The sequence below is a fragment of the Lissotriton helveticus genome, chromosome 5_1 (genome assembly GCF_964261635.1).
Source record: "Lissotriton helveticus chromosome 5_1, aLisHel1.1, whole genome shotgun sequence".
NCBI classification, from domain to species: domain Eukaryota; kingdom Metazoa; phylum Chordata; class Amphibia; order Caudata; family Salamandridae; genus Lissotriton; species Lissotriton helveticus.
The window spans coordinates 173,098,381-173,120,940 of NC_136065.1; the positions used below are offsets into that span (position 1 = coordinate 173,098,381).

Consider the following 22,560-nt stretch of genomic DNA (forward strand, 5'->3'; position numbering starts at 1 on the left):
ACATACATAAACGCCATGGAGAACGAGCACCTGAAGGCGATCACATCCCCTTAGAAGAGCGCAAGCTATATAACAGCTACCACTAACCCACATAGGGTACGTTAAGTTCCAAGGTATGGGAGCCCTCTTTGGAAAAACTTCTGCAGCACAGAAACAACAAACGAACCACAGGGAAAAATGCCCCCGCGGAAGGCTTGCCAAGCAGCCCAAGCAAAGCAGAAGGCCTAATCTCAGGGCCAAGTATGCGCAACAACTCCAGCGAAACACACACACACACACATAGACAACAAAGGGCCGTCCAGCAGCCAACAACGCCAAAGTCCCAAGGGAGGACTCAATGGCCAGAAAACACACTCCACAGCCAGAACAACCGGCCTAAGAAGGTCCAGAACCAGCCCAACTCAGCAGTCACTGAGGAGAAGGAGAAGGCGGAGGAGGAGGACGGAGTCCCGCCAAGAACCTCTGGATGACGGATCAGCCGGGGCATGGAACAACAGGCTGCCATCAAACGGAAGGTCAATGAGTCGCTTCCGAATATTGTCAGTGAAAACTCAGTCCCGGAGCCAAGCATGGCAAAGGAGAGTGACGGAGGAAGCCATAGCCCGGCCCAGCAGCTCGGAGATGAGCGGAGCGGAGAATAAACACCGCTAGCTCCCGGCCATCCATAGCATGATGCCGTAAGTCCATCTGGACCGTCTCCTGGGAGGCTGCGGATCCCAGAGACTCAGCCGAGTCTCACAAACAAGAGAAGGCCCTAGCCAACACACACAAGGTGTTAAGGGCCCCCAAGAGTCCAGCCAGCGGGCATCCCGGGACGGCAGAGTCAACAGTGGCTGTAGGGAGGGAAAGGCGGTCCGCAAAAGTGGACTGGCCGCAGAGGGGTGGAGGGAAAGGCACGCCGGGTCACGCGGCGCCGGAAGATGCCGGTGCAGAAGGTGCGGAGGCACCAGATCCCCTGAGGCAGGACGCCTCCAAGCCCCGTCAGGATAGAAAGGAGCGAACCTCAAAGAGAAGTAAGATCTCCCTTCCACCAGAGCCCTGGTGGAGTACCTCCAAGAGATGGTCCGCCGGAAAGTAAGCAACCGGGTCACCCATGCGCAGAATGCCCACGGCCGTGGACAACGCATGAGCAAAGGCCGCACCCGCCTCCGTAGGGCCCCGTGGTGAAGAAAGCAGCTCCTCCGTGGCTGCAAACTAAGGCGGCCGTCCCCGAAGTCAAGCGGGACGGGCAAGGGCCAGACCTGGAATTCAGAAGGAGCCGAAGATTGAGGGACCTGCCGGTCCTCCGGCAAACACCTCTGCCTTAGAAAGGGCGGGGAGCCGCCCTTTGACTACGCTGGTGAAAAAGATACCACATGGCAACCAGTCTCCGGGAAGGACAACACCAGTATACAGCCTGCCTCCAGAGAAGAAGGGGCGCCCGAAGACAAATCCGCAGCACAAACCCTGCGCGGAGCCGTGGAGTCCGGCGCCTAAGGCATGACGTCGACACCATCCGGCGTCGCCAGACAGGGTTCCTCCAAGTCAGACCGCTCTGGGTACCGGAGTGGAACCGGAGCCGAAGAGGCCCCTGAGCAGCGCCAGAACGACCACGACTCGACCTTCGCTGAGGCAGCCGCCTGCGTGGAGGAACGAGAAGGGCCTGCGGAGAGACACGAAGCCCTACGCCAACCGTGGCCCAAAATGTAGCGGAGGTCGCCCGGCAACCCATGTGGCAGCACCAAGGACGATTCAACCTCCGACTCGCGACCCGACTCGGCAGCCGCCCGTGGGGAGAGAGGAGAGGGGCACGGGATCGGACGAGGGGTCCCCACCCAGCCTCGATCTGGAGCTGGACGAGGAGGGTCCACCGACCCCTGTGGCTCCGCACGGTCCAGCCGCAGCCGGCGCTGTAGCGGCGTCACCTCGGCCTTAGACAGGACCACCTTGTCAAAGGACCGAGAGGGGCTCGGAGATGCGACCCGAGCCCGGCGACCTCCCGCGACACCACAGGGACTCCCCCAGGAGTCTGCAGCGAGGCAGAGGCGCCGTGGTCTGAAGGTGGGACCACCAAGGGGCCGCACCCCAACAGTATCACATCCTCCAAGCCTGGATCCGAGCCAGTCGGCGCTGGGACCGGAGCCGCCAGCGGCGCCGTGGTGGGCGGCGTGCAAGGCAAGGGATCCGCTGATGCCCCTGGAGGGGAAGAAGGAGGAGACGCCAGCGAGGCCTGCAAAGTCGCTGCGTATGTCTCCATCTGGACTCTCGATGCTCCAACACCGGGAAACGGTGTATAGGATGACACGTGGGTCCGCATCACCCGCGGAGAGCCCACATCCCCAGCAGGCCAGAAACCAGCCCCCGGGGACAAACTGAGACACTTACCCACGGGGAGCGGCGCTCACGTGATATCGGAGAAGAGAGAGGACGGCGACCACGTCCATATCTGAAGCCGTCCGCCAAAGCTGATCAAGGGGAGGACTTCGACCTGGCGGGACACGCCGAGAGTAGATTCATCCGGCGCTCTCGCCTCGACTTGGGCTTCAACTGTTGGCACGCCTCACAGTCAGTGGGGCTGTGATCCTCCCCCAAACACCACATACAAATGAGGTGAGGGTCCGTTGCTGACATAAGACGCCCACACAACGTGCAAGTCTTGAAGCCCGAAGGCATTTGCACAGTGTTCCACCAAAGAAGAGATAATGGGGAGAAAAAAGGGCCCGAAACAGGCCCGTAGCAAGGACCGGAGGTTATATATTCCCAGTAGGCTCTGCGCATTGGAATAATATATCCGATAGATTTGACGTAGGACTTAAGTCAATAGGTCTCTATCGAATATACTAAACTTAATTAATTGTGTATGTGCCAGGTAACTCAGAGATCACTAGAAACGTTCTCCAATACACAAGAAGGGATTAGTTTCTGACAACCGCATAAACATGACCTCTTTGTTTCCCAAGAATAAGAATATATCTCTCAGTGTCATGGAAACAATAGATAAGTATTTCACTCAGTCAATCGTTAAAGCTTCGTTTCTACAGACTTGCAGAGAAATAGGGAGACAGGCGTTTTCAATAAAAAGGTTTATTGAACAGTCTTCTTTCTCATGCAAGAGAGGTGAACTGCTACAATCGTTAGACAGTATGCAAAGTATAATGTGTACATCGTAAACAGTAATATGAAATAATACTGTAAGAGCATTGTATGGTTTCTAAGACATATAAAAAAACATACATAAATAACAGACTAAAATACTCAACTGGTGCTTCTAAAATACGCCTACCCCAATGTACCTAACCTAGGTCTACTATGAGGGAAGTAGTAAGTATGTTCTTTAGCATAGGTTTAGGTTTTGCCAAGAATCTACTAAAGGTTTCTCTAGGTTCTTATCAGCTCATACCTTAGGATGAAGGAGGTCTGGTATCTCTTTCTCGGGACTCGATTTCCTAACACCCCGCAAGGGGAGCCGGAAACATTGGAGCCGGATTCTAGGCAGAGAAGGGCAGCTTCCTGATCTGTGCGTCAGCTGGAGAGTTGGCTTCATTCGGCACTTGCTTTAGCGAGCTGCTTCGGGCAAGTAGGTCGTCGGACTGCTCCGAACCACAGAATCTTGCTATAGCAAGTGAAGGTATATTTATACCTTGAAGGTGTTTCAGAATGTCATAGTTTGACGTAAAGTCAGGCATATGAACGTCATGGATGAACCGCTAAGGAATAGTTGTTCATGCATAATAATGAGTTTCTTGGAAAAATCAATATTCAAGCAAGGGGAAGTCCCTTCTGCTTAAATCTGGTTTTCCAAGAAATCGTTGTGACGTTTGGTGAACGGATGGACGTAGCCATGGCTGTATTTGGGTAGCATGGGCTATGCCTATATAAGGGCTTGGTTTTTTATGCCTATATAAGGGCAATATGAATTATACCTATATAAGGGCATGAACCGGGAAAATGTAATCGGAGCTTAAAACGCCACACAACACTGGAAGCGCGACTCACGAAGAAGAAGCGTGTTGCAGCCGCTGCATCACTGAACAAGGATATAGCCGCTGTAGCTGTCGCACTGCACTGCATCAGAGGAAACGTCTTGCAACATCAAAGAAGCGTGTCGCTGTCGCAGCCGATGCATCACTGAGCAACGGTGTCACAGCTGTAGCTTTTACATTGCACCCCAGAAGCGCCTCGCATCCACGGAGAAGCGTGCCGCCGTCGCAACCGTCGCATCACTGAACAAGGGTGTCGCCGCTGCAGTTGTTGCATCGAGCGGAAGCGTCTTGCATCGTCGGAGAAGAGTGTCACCACCAACGCCATTGTCGTCGCATCACTGAACAAGTGTGTCGACGCTGCAGCTGTCGCATCGAGTCGAGACATCACGCAACATTGGAGGAGCGTGGCGCATCAAGAAGAAGACGCCATCTTTGTTTCTTTGCACCGGATGTTCAACGCATCACCGTCTTTGCATGTAAGGAATTACCGCATCACCATCCCTGCAACACTTTCGTTGTAGAAGCGTTACGCATCTTAAGGTACATTGACTCAAAGTGTCGCATTTTAAGATCTAAAGAGAACTAAGCTAACTCTACCGTTTTAAGTACAGTATTGTGGATTTTTGTCGTTTGTGGTCTTGTGTTAAATCTATATAAAAGAATACTTATTTTTAATATACAACTTGTGTGGTGTCCATCTGTAGTGTTGTCACTTGATTACTGTATGTGTTCACAAATGCTTTACACACTGCCTCTGAGATAAGCCTGTCTGCTCGTACCAAGCTACCAAGGGGGTGAGCAGGGGTTATTTTAGGAGTGTACCCCCTTACCCTGACTAGATGCAAGGGTTCCTATTTGTCACAGGTACCTACCTATGCCAATTAGAGACCCCCAAATCTAACACAACACAAAGGGATTATGTTTGGCAGTAAGGTGCAGACATGCACCAACATGTTTCAATAACATGCCACCTAGGTTTCATTAAGTCAGCCATTTCTGGGCTTGGCTTGCCTTTCAACATATTCTCAATGCGTTTGTATCCGTAAAAATAATTGATTTATCTGGACATATAATGGACCATAACTGCTAATTTTAATAATGGCCATAACTTCATGGGCCTGCTGACCTGTTACAACATTAATCTTTATTTTAAATGAAACTGTGTTCTCATTGAAGGTCTGTTCATTGAGAGATGGTTGCGTTTTCTGCAAATGAGAGCTTTACAAAAGTGTATTTGTTATCTGATTCAGATTCTATTGAACATACTCCAAGTACGTCACCCTGGAAGAAATAACTCATGAATCTTTCAAATTAAAGGCATACTTAAACAACTGGTCTTTAAATACAAAATCAATTTCCTTGAAGCTATTCACCCGAATGTGATTTGTCCACAAGGTCGTGCATTTTTTACTTCCAACCTCTAACCAATGGATTGTGAGATGTGCTCATTAAAATAAATCCCACATTTGCCAAATGGAGCTAGTGAAATTCTCATACCATATGGCTGATTTAATTGATTTTTCATTCTACCTTGACTTCCAAACATATAACTAAAGCTCATACATCAGGTAAGAATTAGCACTTTAATTTTCCGTTAGTATTAGCACTTCCTATTTGGAGGCTAGAGCACTTCATGAAGGTCAAACATTAATTTCAAGTGAAAAGGGGCTGACATACAGAGTGTGTATGTACATACACATCATGTGTCAGAAAGGTAATGCCTTCCTGAAAGAAAAAATAACCTTTGACAAACCAGGTGAAGACTAAATACATACGCAAAACGGGGCTGAGAGTACACAAAGACAAATGAACCACCGAGGTATTTAACTCTTAAATAAAAGTCCTTGTCAACTCAATATTGAAGGTGTGAACAAAATGATGTTTCTGAAAGCTTTTAACTGATTAAAATAACTCTTCATTTTCATTATCTCCAGTTTCAAAGTGTGGCATTTATAAAGAGTAGGCCTCTTGCTGCCAGTGGCCAGTCGACACAGTTCCATAAGTATAGCCAACAAAATACAGCCATTCTTTTAAATGAGGGAAATTTAAAGTGCAAATTTTTTTTCAATATTTTGAACTTTTTCGTAGAAAATCTTTTGCCATTTTAAATTGCTCCCATTAAAAAAAAAATGTATTGCATCTTTGTGTTATGCATGTAATGGTGCCCCATATGGCGAAAGGTATGTCCTGTGCTGCAAGTACAAATGATACAGGCTCTCAGTAACCCATACAAATACATCCCATTCATACACACACGTCAATACACCCCATACATCCCTAAATACCATGCTCTCACTGACACACATGCCAGCCCTGTCATAGTGCCCCTAGTCAAAGTATTTTGTTCAAACCATTGTATCTGGCTTTATGGGCATTAGGCGTAAAGTTAATGAAGCTGGGTAAGGGAGTATCTGGTAACAATGCACAAGTTGTTTAGCCCTCAGTAGCTCACAATGATTTTCACTGATTAGAAGTAGCTTTCACTACAGAAAAGGTTGGAGACCATTGATTTAGGGCATGCTGTCTGTATTCTGCTAAGTGTTTGTCAATAACACGTAGGTGCTCTATCCCTACAAGTCTGATTGAGATTGAAGCCAGTGTCAGACAGGCATCTCAGTGGTCTTACATGGCATGCCAAGCCTACACCAAGACACAGGATGCTTTGGCTCAGGTAAATTGACAGATGCAATTGGGCAAAGAATATCTTTGCCATGTAATGTGTCAATCTGAGTATGTAATGGCTGCCCCTTAGTTAACAATTATGTGGCTTCCAACACAGAATTTTATATGGTTTAGTAACATTTTGATAATCATTTAACCTTGAAAGTATAGTATTTTTAGAACTATAGTGAGTCACATACTTTGGTGTAATCAGGGACGATGATCAGAAAACATAATTTTCTCAGAAACTATATGGTTCAAATAGAAAGCAGTACCACTAGTGCAGGGCTCGAAAAATCCCCAAAATGGTACTAGTCCTGCAGGACTAGTACCTTAAAAAATGTCCTCGACCTAACTGCAACCTACTTGACCTCCGTCTCTGAAAGCGGAGCAAATGTGACAAGATAACAAGATTTAAAGGCATCTTTATTGCTCATTACCTTTGTGAGCTATAAAAAAGCCTTTAAATCTTGTTATCTTGTCACATTTGCTCCGTTTTCACAGATAGAGGACAAAAGTTGGTTTGTATTCCTACTCACCAGAAAGGGCGAGTAGGACCTAAAAACAACTCGACCTTGTTAAATTAAGCTCGACTATGCGAGCGGTCGAGTGGAATTTTCGAGCCCTGTAGTGATATCCTTGGCATTTAATATTATTTTACCTTTTACTAGGGAAGTTTGGTAAGGATCATACAAAATACAATATACATAGAAAAATGAATATAACACCGAATTTAAGATAGATTATATACAAAGTACTAAACTATAATATTTGAAGAAATAATCAGTGGAAAAGCACAGAGTCCAGAATAGTCTATAAAATCTCTACAAAAAGTCCTGATTAAGTGTAGTTTATAACATATGTGCAAATAAGTATTCTTTTGGACCTTGTCATAATGATCAATTGCTCTAATAAAGAATATTCACAGATTTCACTCTACCACCCTGAAAAGAGAGTGTTTGTATATGCTTCCATTTATGGTAATCATCAGAAGGGCAATGGCTGTCCCCAGAAAATTAATTAAAAAAATCTGTTTACTAATTTTATAAGACTTAATGCAAAGGAAGGTCCTGATTTCAAGACATACCTAGCATGCTCCATCTATATTTCTTAAATACTGGACCCAAGTGTTAGCTCCACTTTACACTCTGCCCTGTCTTCGCCACATATCCCTCGGTAGACCTTCAATAGAGGCGTTCAAGTTTTCTCATACCATAATAGAGAGAGTAGCATTTACCTCATGTGAAATATGTGAAATACTAAGACAGTGCGAGCATATAAAAAAAACAATTTCCTGCTTCTCAGACTTATCAGATGCTGGGACGAGATTGTTGGGACACCGCAGCGGTCCTGGATATTGACTCACCGTTGGCTCGCCTCTCTGCTGATCTCTCCTTGCTCCTACACCTGCTTCTGTTTCAGTTAACGCGATGGCCCTGCCGAAGACAAGCACACAGAAGGGCAGGCATGCTCCTCCCCGCTCTACGATGGCAGCAACCGATACAGCCTAGCCGTGGATGATGGTCAGTCTGAAGAACACAGCAATGCGAGGTGCCTCTCTCGAGTTGGGCGACCAATTCAGAAACTATTACAGTCAGGTAAAGCTTACTGAATTACTTAAACCGGGAAGGGGGGGGGGGACTGCGGATCATCACCAGAGACTCAGATGGTAGATGCGCTACTGGGGGCAATTCTCCCTGGTCAGGAAGGGTGATCAGAACCAAACTGCAGTGCTCTTCTTAATACTTTGCAGCACTCAGTCTTATCCGCAAAGACAGGCAACAAGTGCTTTGAGTCCCAAAAGGGAGCACTATCTAATATGAACATTCAAGCCACCCTGACTACAAGTGGTGGACCACCAGTTCTCCCGTATGCTTGGCGGAACAACCTGCTATATACACTAGTGATCAGCTTGTGATCCCTCAGCCACATCAAGAGCCATTAGATATATCTCAGAAGTAGGTTTCCAACAGTTCTAACACCAGCATGGAAGGTTTCACCTTTTGAAGATCTCAGGTTAGCTGCCAGGTCAGATGAGAAGGGGACCTAGCCAGACCTGATCGACAACAATCCTGAGATTCCTTCACCCCCACGAGAGAGTACAGCAGTTCCTCCTGTCTCTGTCTATGACGATTCCACATCTAGCAGCAATATTGACACTACTATTCCTGCTATTAATGATATGAGTCTATTCGCAGACTATGCATACTGATCTCCTGGTAAAAAGAAAAATAGAGTTAAAATCATTAGGGATCTCAAAAGGGGGACTGGCCATCAGGTTGGTTTGGGAGACAATAAGGTAATAGCTGTGAAGCCTGGCACAGTTAGTAGTCCTCTGCATAAGTGGATTACTGCAAAGAGCGAAGTTAAAAACTGATTGTCGCGTCTCTACGGATCCGGACCCGGAACTGGATCAGATCCAAAGCATACCACTGTTAGTGGTCATGACTCATCTATTATCGTGATGAAAGACTCTACTATTCAAGCTGATTTGCTAAACCCACCCGGCATTTCCTCCTTTGCTTTCCCGGCCTCAACGGGTAACATTGAGTCGACTGCTCTTGCGACTACCTCCACCTCTGCTGAGCCCCCACTTTCGCTGATCCTTCAAGCATTACAAGCTCAAAGAGCAGAAGCGCAGGAACATTATGTGCAGGCTACGGCTGACAGCATTTCAATTTAGCAGTCTCTTGCAGATGTAAAATGCAAGGTCGCATTACTTACATCAGACATCACAGAGCTTCAGCAGCGGGTCGCAGACATGGAAGAATATGCCTCCAGGTCAGCTAAAACTACAGAAGCACATGAGGCCCAGCTCACATTTTTGCAGGGGCAAGTCGAGGATTTGGAAAATCGACAACGCTGTAACAACCTCAGGCTTTTTTGGGTTCCAGAGGGCAAGGAGGGAACTGATCCTGGTGCATTTGGGGTACAGCTGCTTCAAAAGGCTTTTCCAGATCTGGGAGACTGGGAGTGGGACTGCCAAGTACAACAAGCTCACAGACTACTAGCGGTTTCGAACAAGCCCGCCTGGCATACCCTCGGCCAATTCTTGTCTTCTTCGGGAATTTCCTTTTGAGGCAGGTGATATCCATCAAAGCTTGACTTACCTTTCCCATACAAGTTGACTCTCTCTACTTTTTGTCAGATCAGATCTTTGCAAGAATACTATGGACAGGTGCTGGAAACCACGTCAACCTATTTACCCACTAAAAACGGCAGGGCCACAGGTCTTTTTGCAGGAGCCTGCCCGCCTAAAAGTTAATAAAGATGGATACTCTCAGTTGTTCTATACATAGTGGCAGGCTCAACAGGCTCTCACTCCGTGGCGGCTGGAGGCCCCTAAATAAATAAATTGCCAATGCTCTTTATGAGGACCTCGGGGGTCGGCATAGGTCTTGGTAAAAGGCATCTTTGTATAGGCTTGTAACTTTTCAACCAGCTCTTCTTTCTCTTATCAGCTCTTTTCTTCTACTGCTTTGTTTTTGTAGTGGCGTGGGCAGGATTTATTTATGGAAGCGGGGTGGCGCTCCGGGTGGGTTGTCTGATTCTTTCTATTGGGCAAAGGGTGGACACAGGGGGCATTGGGGAGGGTTCACTGTTTGAAAAAGGCAAAGGGGACGTTTCTGTTGGTAGCAAAAACACAGCAATCTATAGCCAGAATGTAGGAGTGCCTATACTTCAATCCGTTAGGGTAAATAAAGGTTATATACTGGAAGCTATGTGTTTGTTAGGAAAATTATATACCTATGTTAAAATTCTGAACCACAATGGGGCCAATTAGATGTCTTTGTTGGAATATTTTGGGTTTGCATGCAGGCTGTAAGCGCCCTCTTGACCACTAGGAATTGAAAATGTACACACCCACATGGTATTTTTTAACTGGAACCCATTTAGTCTACAAGGATTGGGAACTGCTTAGACAACAAGGTTATCAAACAATCGTCTGTACATCCCAAAGCATCTCTATTAGAGGAACTGCCATGTTAGCTTGTAAATCATTGTCATATAAGATACACAGGGTTTTAGCTGATCATAGGGGTAGATGGGTAATTGCCCATCTTGAAATCTCGGGCATGAAATATGTATGCACTACTATTTACGGACCAAATGCTGATGATCCGGATGTATTTGACTCTCTAATGTTAGAACTATTGGACTGGCAAGGGATGCTAGTAATCAGGGGGTGTTTCAATTGGGTCATGAATTATTCTATTGACTCTACCAGCCGACGAACAACTTCAAGAAAGTAGACAGTACAGTCATCCATTCTTGAATTAGCTTGGTTACATGGCCTAAAAGATGCATGGAGAGTTTTATATCCAACTCTGTCACATATTACTCTGTCCCTCATAAACAGTATTAAAGGACTGATAGGGCCTGGGTTGATGACTGTATACTCCAGACTCCTGTGATGGAAGTCTTCCCTAAGATAACATCTGATCACAATCCTATATTGTTATCCTTTAAATCATAGCCAGTAATTGAACCTAGACGCCCATTTTCATTTCCACGCCATTTATTGACAAATAGCGATTGTCTTCTACACACTCAGAAATTACTAGCGGAATTCATACAATTTAATCTTAATACTGCCCCGGGCGTCGTTTGGGATTCAAAGAAGGCGTTTATAAGGGGCATTAACAAACAATTTGTTCTACAACAAAATAAAACCAGGGAAGCTTCTACTAGGGCTGCTTGTTCATCTTTATCCAACTTAAAATACTGTCATGCTGCAGCCTAAATCAGGCACAGTTCTACATTTCTTTAATAGAAGCATGATCATCTCTAGGGTGGACACTTAAGGAAAAAAGGAGCTGCTTGTTACAATAAGCACCGCTCGAATCAGTATGAATATGGGGAACAGGTTGGGAGGATGTCGGCATATCAGTTGGCTGCCCATAAATCTATAACCCATATTAAGGCTATCAGAGGCACGGATAATACACTTCATACAGACTCACACTTGATACTTGAGCAATTTTCTCAGTTCTATCAAAACCTCTATGCACAACCAGACTTTCTTGTGACACAGTAAATTTTCTATATATCTGAAAAAGGCTGAGCTACTGTGTCTACAAGAAGAAGAGTTTGTCCTTTTATGCAAGATATGCTACCGGAGGAAATTTTAGACACTCTGACCTCTTTACCTTCTGTCAAGGCCGCGGATGATGACTTAATACCAATTGAGTTCTACTAGCTCTTTAAAGATATCATAGTACCAGTACGGGTCGAGGTTATACAAGAAATAGGTGTCGTTGGAATAGTACCACCATCCTGGGACATAACAAATATAGTATTCTTCTTAAAAAAGGGTAAGCAACCCGAGGATTGCAGCTCATATCGCCCGATATCCCTCATTAATACAGATGAAAAATCTATGCAACTGTCTTGGCTTATTGAATGGCCCCTTTGATGGCAGGACTAGTTTCTAGACAACAACATGGGTTTATTTTAGTGAGGGATACTTCGGCCCATACAAACACTGCCATAATGGCTTTTGACTTAGCAATGCAATTTCCTAGTAATCTGGGTATGATACACCTAGAAGCCGAAAAGGCCTTCGACCGAGTGGTCTGGCGGTGCTTATGGCCAACTTTTTTATCATTTGGCATGGGCGGATGATTCTGCCCGTGGATACGTGCCTTATATCACAAGCCACAGGCTAGACTGCTTCATGCTAGCTCCCAGTCTCTATCAATTAGGATATACAGAGACACTCGTCAGGGATGCCCTCTTTCGCCGCTATTTTTTGCATTATATATTGAACCTTCTTTTGCATGCATTACTTAATAACACAAATATACTACCTCTGCGATTGGGACTTTCTGACTAAAGGTCACTGCCTATGCAGATGACTTGCTATTTTTAGACCTGATCCTGCCCCTTCTCTTGAATTTATCATACACAAAGCAGATACATTTGGCTCTTTTTCCGGATATAAGCTAAACCCCAATAACAAGTGCTCCTCAATTTTAAACTTGATAGGCCTATTTTGGGGATATGCTCCATTGCCACCTATTTAGGAATTCGTTTCTCCTCTCAGATTGAACATATATTCAGACAGAACTATGATTTATTGCTTCAAAATATCATAAAAAAATTGAGAAGCTGGCATAAATTACCAATCAGTGTAATTGGTAGATGCAATATTATAAAAATGACAATACTACCACAATTTCTCTACCTATTCCGTTCTATCCCTATTCTGTTCTATCCCTCTACGTATTGCTAACTCTTTTCTTTTTAAATTGGAGGGCGCCTGACATAGCATTATATGGGGGTACAAACAAGCACAGCATGCAATAACATTTGCAGTCTGCACCTTCCTTTCGGACTTCAAATTATATTATTGGGGCTTCGTTTAGGAGCTGATTGCATAGCCTTCTCTCAACAGAGGGCCAAGATTTCTGTCATTACTTTGTTTTTGGCCACAATAGCAGATGGTTTCTTTATAGGATAATGACCCTAATTACTACAAGAGTGTTCGGTTCAAGACTATTAGATATTTATTTACTATTTGCCGTGAAACCTTGGCCAAATACACTCTGCCAACATTTCTCTACAGATCTTCCCTTTGGGACAATTCTCTCCTTCCGGAGATTTTCCATGGTAGCGTCTCGAAGAGATGGACTAAACATGGGGTTGACTGATAGGGACATCTTTATGACTATAATGGCTCTCAAACATCTCAAAGTTTACAAGCTACTTTTTTTCTTCCACGCCAATTATTTTTCAAATACCTGCAACGTAGGGATTTTTTCTGAGAATACAGGGGGTAAAGACTGTGGAGACATCTGGTATAATGACATGACTGCATGATATACCTCGGAAACATGCAATTCGTACAGCATCTCAGTATCTTTGCCGGGGCAGAGATGATTCATGGCAGAAGCTTGCTTCAAAATGGAGTAATGTGATGGGGTAGATATCCACTCCATAGTGGTTAGTAATGCATTTTCAACCTTGGAGGGATCCGTTTGCTCAATTAACTTACAATTACAACAGTTTCAGACGATATGTATGCTATACTACACTCCGGAAAAAACTGCTAGTTGGGGACAGCAAGAGGGAAGACATGGGAGTAACAGGCTCAACGGTTTAAAGTGCATTCTGTTTGCCGCAAATATTATGCACTTTTGTCACCCGCCCTCTGCTGAAGACATTTTGGCAGGAAATTAGACATATCTCTAAGGTTCGGCTTGGATTGGACTTTTCTCTTACTCCATAGGAGATCACGGTGGGACATAAGATAGAACTTGGCTCTGCACGGCGATCCCTCTTTTCTATTATTTTGGTTGCTGCATGGCTTGCCATACCAAGGCATGGGTGTCTCCGCGAACCAGCAGCGCTGCAGAATGGTGAGTTATCGTGATGGAACTTTTTCAAAGAGAGAAGCCATTGGCTAGAGTTAGAGGTGACCGCTCATTGGTAAAATGTAATTCAATCTACGGTAGACTGACACAAGATCACGATAATACTGGATGATTTCTCTTTGATTTTATTTTATTCATCTACTCATTCATCTATCCTTGATTTATTTGCAACTTTCAGCTTTTTGATATGAAATACCAGCCGTGTGTTGGAAATGCAACATTATAATTCTTCTATGTTTGACGTTCTCCTTTGCCATTAATAAAAATAGTGTAAACAAAAAATAATTCAACTCCTAGTCAAAGCGGACAGTGCTCTGAAACGAACATTGGGTGAAACGTATATGCAAGTTCAACTAGAACTAAGGAGAAGTTCATACTTAAGTATTGAGAATGCAGCATGGAAAAAAAGAGGTATACCTACTCGTAGAGTGATTTCAGAGATGACAAACATCTTTTTGTGGTTATAATAAGAGAAGTACTTTCTTTGATCTTAGGGATTCAAACCTGATGACTTGGACTGTTAGCGCATGTGGGAGACAAAGAAGGTACTCCATTTGCCTCTAAATCTCCACCCAAGACCACATGCTTCCTGGATCAAGGGTAGCTAACAAAGGGCTATCAGTTATGCAATTGACAGAATAATCTTCAAAAGCTGTTACTTTCTATGCCACTCTCAGTTCAAGGACTCAGTGTGAGGGGAAGAGAGAGAGGAAAACAGAGACAGGAGAGAGAAATAGAGAGCACGGGAGAGACAGAAAGAGAAACTGAGCACCAGATTGAAAGTAATATTAAGTGCTGTTGATTGGTTTGGAAGATGGCTGATGTCCCCCACCCAGAGGCTAGCTTTTTCTTGTTTTGATATCTGATGTGTATTTGCTAGAGCAACACAGCATGTAACCTGTCTGCTTTAGGACTGTGATACTTTGAAGGAAGTCCAGGTACTAGGTCATTTGGCCATTTAAAATGTTTGGCCATTTAAAATGCATACATACGCTCACCTCTTACATAAGCCAACTGAGTGCTCCAATAGACAGGCAGCAGGCTCATTTAAATTACCACCTCACTCTCAACAAATGCGGTGTCAAGGAGAAAAGGATTTACAGTTCCAATTCAGGGATGTTCAATAGCCTCCGGGCAGCTATTTTCAGCCTGACCCAAAGTTAATTAGAGAAACCTTTGGTCATACTTGAAAGTACAGCAAGACTAACTTAGAGGTAACAAATACTTGCAGAGGAGATCCGTCTTTTTCATTAATATCCTAACAGAGAACAACAATTCATCTGAGAGCCACCTTCTCCATACCCCAACTCCATCCTCCCTGCCTTATCAGGGCTCCCAAACTTGTTTGATTTACTGTCAGGAGATACTTACATCTGTTCTGCCTTCACAAATCAAGGATGTATGCCTAGAATCATCATTCTTCTCGGGGAGCAAGCTTGTGTGTCTCTGAACTACTGACTGGGGCTGACAACGTTTTGGTGGCTCTATGACTATGTCAAGAAAATGTCTTCCTCACTCTAGGAGCTGGTTATAATTCTGCAGCGTTCCTGCCAGCTTTCAATGTTGCCTACTGCATAATGTTATCTTCACATGCATGTGGCATAAGTATAGAATGATGCCACCAGGGACACAGCAGCCTGGTGCCTAAAAACTGCAGAAGCGGAATGTGGGCATCTGAGTTTTGGAAGACTGTAGTCAATGTATCTCGATAAAAGCAGAAAAGCAACACGTGAGTGAGGCTAGAAACACAAATGGATCCAGCTTCGCCTCACATTAAGAAAACAACGGCTGTACTTTGGGTCTAGTTGGCTTGTTAACTAGACAAGTGTGGAAGAAATGTCAATGAATCAGCAGAGTTCAGGCGGTCCTTTCCCTCTCAGCAGCCATTTTGGCCCTAGTGCTGCCACAGGTATTTTGCTGTATTTGAGACAATGGTTCGGTTTAACGATTCATTCAAGCATAAGCTGAGTTAAGCCTTATGCCAGCTAATTGCAAGTAGTAAACAGACCTCAGACTGCAATAGAAGAAGAGAAGAATCTAGGCGGCAGATTGAGATACTTAGGTTCTTAAGAGAAAGGGCTTCAAAAGGAAGATTGTTCTAACTCTTGTCTGGGAGAAAAAGAGGTGGTCATCCAAGGAAAGAAAAGAGTGAAAAGAACAGCAATGGAAATGGGAATGTGAATTGATGTGCAAATAAGATTTAGTCTAATTGCCAAGGGCATAAATCACATGAAATATTAAGTGCAGGCATGAACAGGCTTACTGAAGAAAATTAGGACACTGATTAATATCTAACTTAATTCAGAGTTTCCAAACACACACACACGAAAGTCAGGAACTGCCATAATAGCAATATACCTAATGTCATACTTTCTGCCCACCTTTACCAGCATTCAAGATTCAGTAAGGCAAGAGCAAATCATTTGGGCCCGATTCACAGAACTAATTTAAGACAAAATCCTAAACTTACTACCATTTTGGTATTCACAGAAGGCACTTACTCATTTCGGTATTCACAGAAGGCATTTAGGAGTCCTAAAGTTAGGAGTCCTAACGTTACTACTCCTAAACTGAGAAAAATCCTAACTAAGATTTTCGGTATTCACAGAAGGCATTTAGGAGTCCTAAAGTTAGGACTCCTAACTGTAATACTCCTAAACTGAGAAACATCCTAACTTTAAGACTTTCGGTATTTACAGAATGCATTTAGGAGTCCTAAAGTTAGGAGTACTAACTTTAGGACTTCTAAATGCCTTCTGTGAATACCCGAAGTCTTAGAGTTAGGATTTTTCTCAGTTTAGGAGTAGTAAAAGTTAGGACTCCTAACTTTAGGACTCCTAAATGCCTTCTGTGAATACCGAAATGAGTAAGTGCCTTCTATGAATACCAAAATAAGTAAGTGCCTTCTGTGAACACCAAAATGGTAGTAAGTTTAGGATTTTATCTTAAGTTAGTTCTGTGAATCGTGCCCTTTGCCACTAACTGGGGATTGTTCGCTCTCAACCAATTGCCGCACCTTCACATCCACCTGGATAGATCCGAATTCTGATTAAAGCATTCTTTACGGTGTGGGTGTTTCCTCTTTACCATCCACACACTTCTTGCAAACCCAAATCACTCTTTCATGTCTAACCAAATCATGCCATTGCAACTACTATGCCATCTTCTGTACCATTCCACGCTTCCATGCAAACTGACTTTGTCCCGTCACAAATCAATTATGCTATACATTCTACCTCTCTTAAACCAATTCATGTCAAACAAGACCAATAACCTAGGCTATCAGGATATAGCCCTGCAACAAGAGGCACACACAGTCACCCAAACCATTTGGTTGGTGGATGTTTAAGGGTAAACAGAAATGAGGTACAGCTCTCTCTTCGGGAATGTTTGCATCCTAACAAAAAATTTTTTTTAATGGTGATCTTATCTAGGAGCAACTAAAAGGGCAAACCGAAAATGAAATCCCATCCATAACCATAGCATTAATTGAAATGTGGCATACTGTTTATGTACATTATTGTTAATTCACTTATGTAGAGCATGTTGGTGAGACCTGTGTGGCCTCAAGCACTAAAAAGTTTCTATTTGGTTACAGGCTGGACCATGCATTCATGGTTGGAAGTGTGTATGTGAACGCAGAGTGGCATATGAGAAAAGAGTAGGGTGTAAAGCATGTGGTTCTGAAGGGTGAACATATAGAGAACCTGCGCATGTGGTATGGAAACTATAAGACTGTATGTTCCAAGAGCCACTCTACTGCTCCACATACATCAACCACAACTACATTACATTTAGATCTAGCCCTCATATTGCACACCTTTGCAAAAAGTACCATACTACTCAGAGACCTGATCTTCCACCTAGACAACCACTGCGATCCGAACATCACCGCCCTCCTGGAGAACCTCACCAACATAGGGCTGAAGCAACTTATCTCCGCCCCCACTGACACAGCAGGACACACACTCGACCCCATCCTCGCCGGAGGAAAAAAATATTTGCTTCAGCTACACCATGGAACTGCTCTGGACCGACCACCACTGCAACCATTTCTCCTTTACGAAACCTACTGCACAAAAGCACACGCGCTGCACCCCATGCAGAAGTTGGAACAAAGTCTCAGTAGAACACCTCACCTCCGTCCACACCTGCACTCCACCCCCGACTACGACGGACGTCAACACGCGGCAAGCAACCTCCACCAATGGATTGCCAACTGTGCCAACACTCTGGCCCCCCTTCATAACACCACCTAACGACACAACAAGAAAGCCAACTGGTTCACCAAGGATCTTCGAGAATCCAAGCACTCCTGCCAAAGACTGGAAAAGACACGGAGAAAGGGCAGAACCCCGGAAGCACACTCCGCCTACAAGACAGCCATCAAAGCACACCACCAACTCATCAAATCAATAAAGAAAAACTTAATCCATGACAGAATCCTCTCCATGGCTCACAACTCAGCTCAGGAACTCATCGCCATCATACAGGACTTTGCCATACCCAACAGCGAAACAACTGACGTCCCTCCCTTCCAAGATCTCTGCAAACAACTCAGCTCCTTCCTTCACCTCAAGATCAAGACGCTCTACGACAACTTTGATGACCAAGACCATGGCACCGCCTCAACTCCCATCCCCAACGACGCCACCCAACAGACCATTCTCACTTGGATCCCTCTCACCACCGACGACACCTTAAAGACAATGAAGAACATCCACCCTGGAGCACCGCCGGTCCCCTGCCTGCCACACACTTCCACATGGCTGCCATTGCACCCGAACTATGTCGAACTATCAACTACTTCCCTCAAAACAGCCACATTCCCCGACAACTGGAAGCCCTCCAAAGTCAACCCCCGCCTCAAGAAGCCCTCCGCAGACCTGACAGACCTCAATAACTTCAGGCCCATCTCACTGTTTCCTTTTGCTGCCAAAGTCATCGAAAAGGCCGTCAACACCCAGCTAACACACTTCATAGAAACCAACCAAATCCTAGACTCCTCTCAATCCGGATTTCCTAGCAACCACAGCACAAGACATCCCTCCTTGTCACCACTGAAATCAGCGCCCTCCTCGGCCAAGGCCACACGGCAATCCTCATCCTCCTGGACCTATCAGCAGCCTTCGAACCAGTCTCGCACTGCCCACTATACCAAACAAATCCCACATCCTAGGAATGGCCTTAGACTGGATATGATCCTTTCTCTCAGGCAGAACACAGAGAATAAGACTCCTGCCCTTCCTCTGAGAACAGAGATCAGATGCGTAGTACCCCAAGGTTTCTCCCTCAGCCCCACTATTGAAAATCTACATGGCCCCCATCGCAACCATCGTCAGAAACCACGGGCTCAACATCATCTCCTATGCTGATGACACCCAGCTCATCCTTTCCCTCATGAAGGAACCCAACATCACCAGGCAAAACTTCCGAGAAGGGATGAAAGCCGTCGTGACCTGGATGAGCAACAGCTTCCTGAAGCACAACTCGTAGAAAACAGAAGTCATCATCTCAGCTCCACCCCCTCTGCATGGAATGACACCTGGTGGCCCCCCATCCTCAGAAACCCTCCCACACCGACGGAAGATGCATGCCACCTCTGCATCATACTCGACTCTTCACTCACCATGAATTGTCAGATCAACTCCGTATCCTCCACATGCTTCAACACCCTCTGCATACTTTGCAAGTGAATCCCCCCTAAAACCAGGAAAACCGTCACCCACGCACTCATCACCAGCAGATTGGACTATGGCAACGCCGTCTATGTTGGAATCAACAAAAACCTCCTCCACAAACCTGGACTGTCCAGAACGCCACAGCCAGGCTTATCCTCGATATCCCACGACACAGCCACATCATCCAACACCACCGCGACCTCCACTGGCTCCCCGTTGAAAGAAGAATAACCTTCAAGCTGCTCACACGCGCCTACAAAGCCCTCCACAACACCGGACCCCAATACCTCCACAACTGAACCACATTCCACGTCCCCGAGAGAAACCTCCGCTCAGCCGACCTCGCCCTAGCCACCGTCCCATGTTGCTACAGGACCAGAGCTTGTGGAATATCCTTCTCCTACCTCGAAGCCAAGATCTGGAACAAACTCCCCCTTCACCTTCAACAGAGTCCGACACTGCACCAATTCAGAAAGGACCTCAAGACCTGGCTCTTCGAATGACCTCAACGGAGTTGCGCAACACCCCCCCTCCCACCGCCTTGAGACCCTCACGGGTGAGTAGCGCACTTCACAAATACTGATTCATTGATTGATTGACTGGAAGCCTGTCCCTGCAGTCTCCAACCCGACAACGCAGCTCTGGTTTGATACATCTCAGTGCGCATGCTGGTTTGGCCATCCTAAGACGGCCATCAAAAACCCACATGTGCACTTGCAGCAGTGCCCATCACTCATCCTCCATGCCTGTTATTACAATGGCTTCATCCTCAAGACTGTGCCTTATTATCATTTTAGTTTTCAAGTTTTGCATCTGCTATGGGGTGGGGGACACGCTCCTCCGCAATAACAGATAAGCCCCCCCTGCTAAAATTTAACTTTCACAAACAAGGTTTTCTTGGATGCTCCCTCCTTATCACTGAAAAAAAAAGGAGGGCACTATGCCAATGTACACAAACATTCCATAGAACAGCAGGTGAAGCAAGGGGACAAACAACTGTACAGATCTGACAGAATAACGTCAAAGAATTCCACCCTATTCTCCCACACCCGAGAAGACATCTACACCTATGAACAGCAAATACTTTTATTTTTTTGTGATTGACGAAAGTAGCAGGAATACACAAAATGAAACTTGGAAAAGTACTCTAGGTCGTGACCTCTGGGATCTTAAGTATACCAAGCATATTTACCTTAATTTGTGCATGTGCCCATCGCACTACCAACTTTTTGGAGAGTGCCAGCTTTCCATTCAAACAGTGTATTGCTTGTTCAGCTTCCTGCGTATAAAAGGACAAAACATGGTAAATGAGAGAGAACAAACGCATGACGAGATTAATACTTTAAAAGGGGCTATAGCGGAAAAGGAGAACAATCTTCCGAATATGGATCAGTTGAAAGATAATAGTCTTTAACCCCTCCCATGCTCGTGATGGACCCGTTCCGTCACGAGCCTCGGGTGGGCTGTGCTGGTGACGGAACGGTTCCGTCACGGCCCGCTCGCCGCGAATTCCGCGCCTGCGCTGACGTTCTAAAGAGCGAGCGGGGCCGTGACAGAACCGTTCTGTCGCAAGCACAGCTCACCCGAGGGCCGTGACGGAGCGGTTCCGTCACGAGTACGGGAGCTCCGCGCGGCCCCGCCTCCCCCTTAGCGATGCAGCGGAATAGCCGCCGCAGCGCAGGGGTTAAACAGATAAGATGGACAACTTGGATGTATATGATATTCCTATTTTTTTGACCCCTAGCTGTGCCCTCAGAGCAGCACTTTCTGCCATTTAACCTTTTACTACTTTTCAATCCTTCTGAAAAACACTTGCGTAATTAATAACTTTCCCCAAAATATTCCACGACTGGAGTTAGAATACTAAATATGCCTCATGGAATATTTTGGGCAAAGTTGCAGTTTCCCCAAATATTATGGGACTGGAGTTAGAATAGTAAATTTGACCTTCCAGTGTCTGCCACGTCCACTGCTGCCCTGAGGGCACGGTTCATGGCCAGAAACACGAACAAGCGGTTTATACACTAGGCATGGGTGAAATGTGAATTACGTTGGCGTAATTTGTGTACTTTGAGAAAGTTCACATTGAGCTTCATACGCGAAATCCTTGAAATTACGACATTACTCCCCTATGGGTAATCATGCGCCATTCATGGTAAAGATTTACCATGAATGGAGCAATTTGCGGTAATGCGTGGGAAAAACTGAATGTAAGTGGCTGCTGTTTGTGGTGCTTTTTAAATGCATCCTTGTGCCAAAAACAGAGACTAAGGCGCATTTCGTGCTGAAATATAACATGCACACTGTGCTGCATTTAGCAGCAGTGGCAGCTTACATGCAAAACAGATAGCACGCTTCTTTGTTTAAAACCTGATATGAGCCCTGGCATATTCAGGTATTTTAGATTTCATCAAGATTTTGATTTTGCCAAATTTCAGAAATTCTACACAGGCCTCGATTTGAGCCGAGTGGAACTTCCATATGGAATTCCACTCTGCTCAATCTTGTGTGAGCAAATTTTCCTGCACCGGAGACCCAATTTTACTATGAGGAAAATCCAGCCAGTAAACCGACTTTGAGAATGGGCTCCATTGCAACCTAGACTGGTTTTACTGCCACTATCCAACCCCCAAGCAAGGCACACAGAGAGCACACAAGGCTCCTCCTTGCCAGACTAGAGTCTTGCGTTTCCTCCCTCACCCTCCTCACCATCGTTGCTACTTCACCTCACCCTGCAGCAGCCCTCCCAAAGACGGTTTCCACCTGTTCAGAGCAAGTGGTAAAATGTAGCGGTAATCCCCACAGAAAAGGGAATACTGTGCGGAAGTCCAGTCAGTAATACTGGTCTGCACATTCCATTCCATGGGGATGCGCTAATGA

The 22,560-nt window shown here is 45.4% G+C and overlaps 1 protein-coding gene across 1 annotated transcript in view; it reads right to left on the minus strand.

Moving 5' to 3' along the window:
- RBM18 (RNA binding motif protein 18) overlaps positions 1–22,560 on the minus strand; it is a 143,038-nt gene that overhangs the window by 63,184 nt on the left and 57,294 nt on the right. Inside the window, exon 4 of the mRNA XM_078641972.1 lies at positions 20,873–20,959. Within this exon, the coding sequence (XP_078498098.1) occupies positions 20,873–20,959 (87 nt within the window). The remainder of the gene's footprint in view (positions 1–20,872; positions 20,960–22,560) is intronic.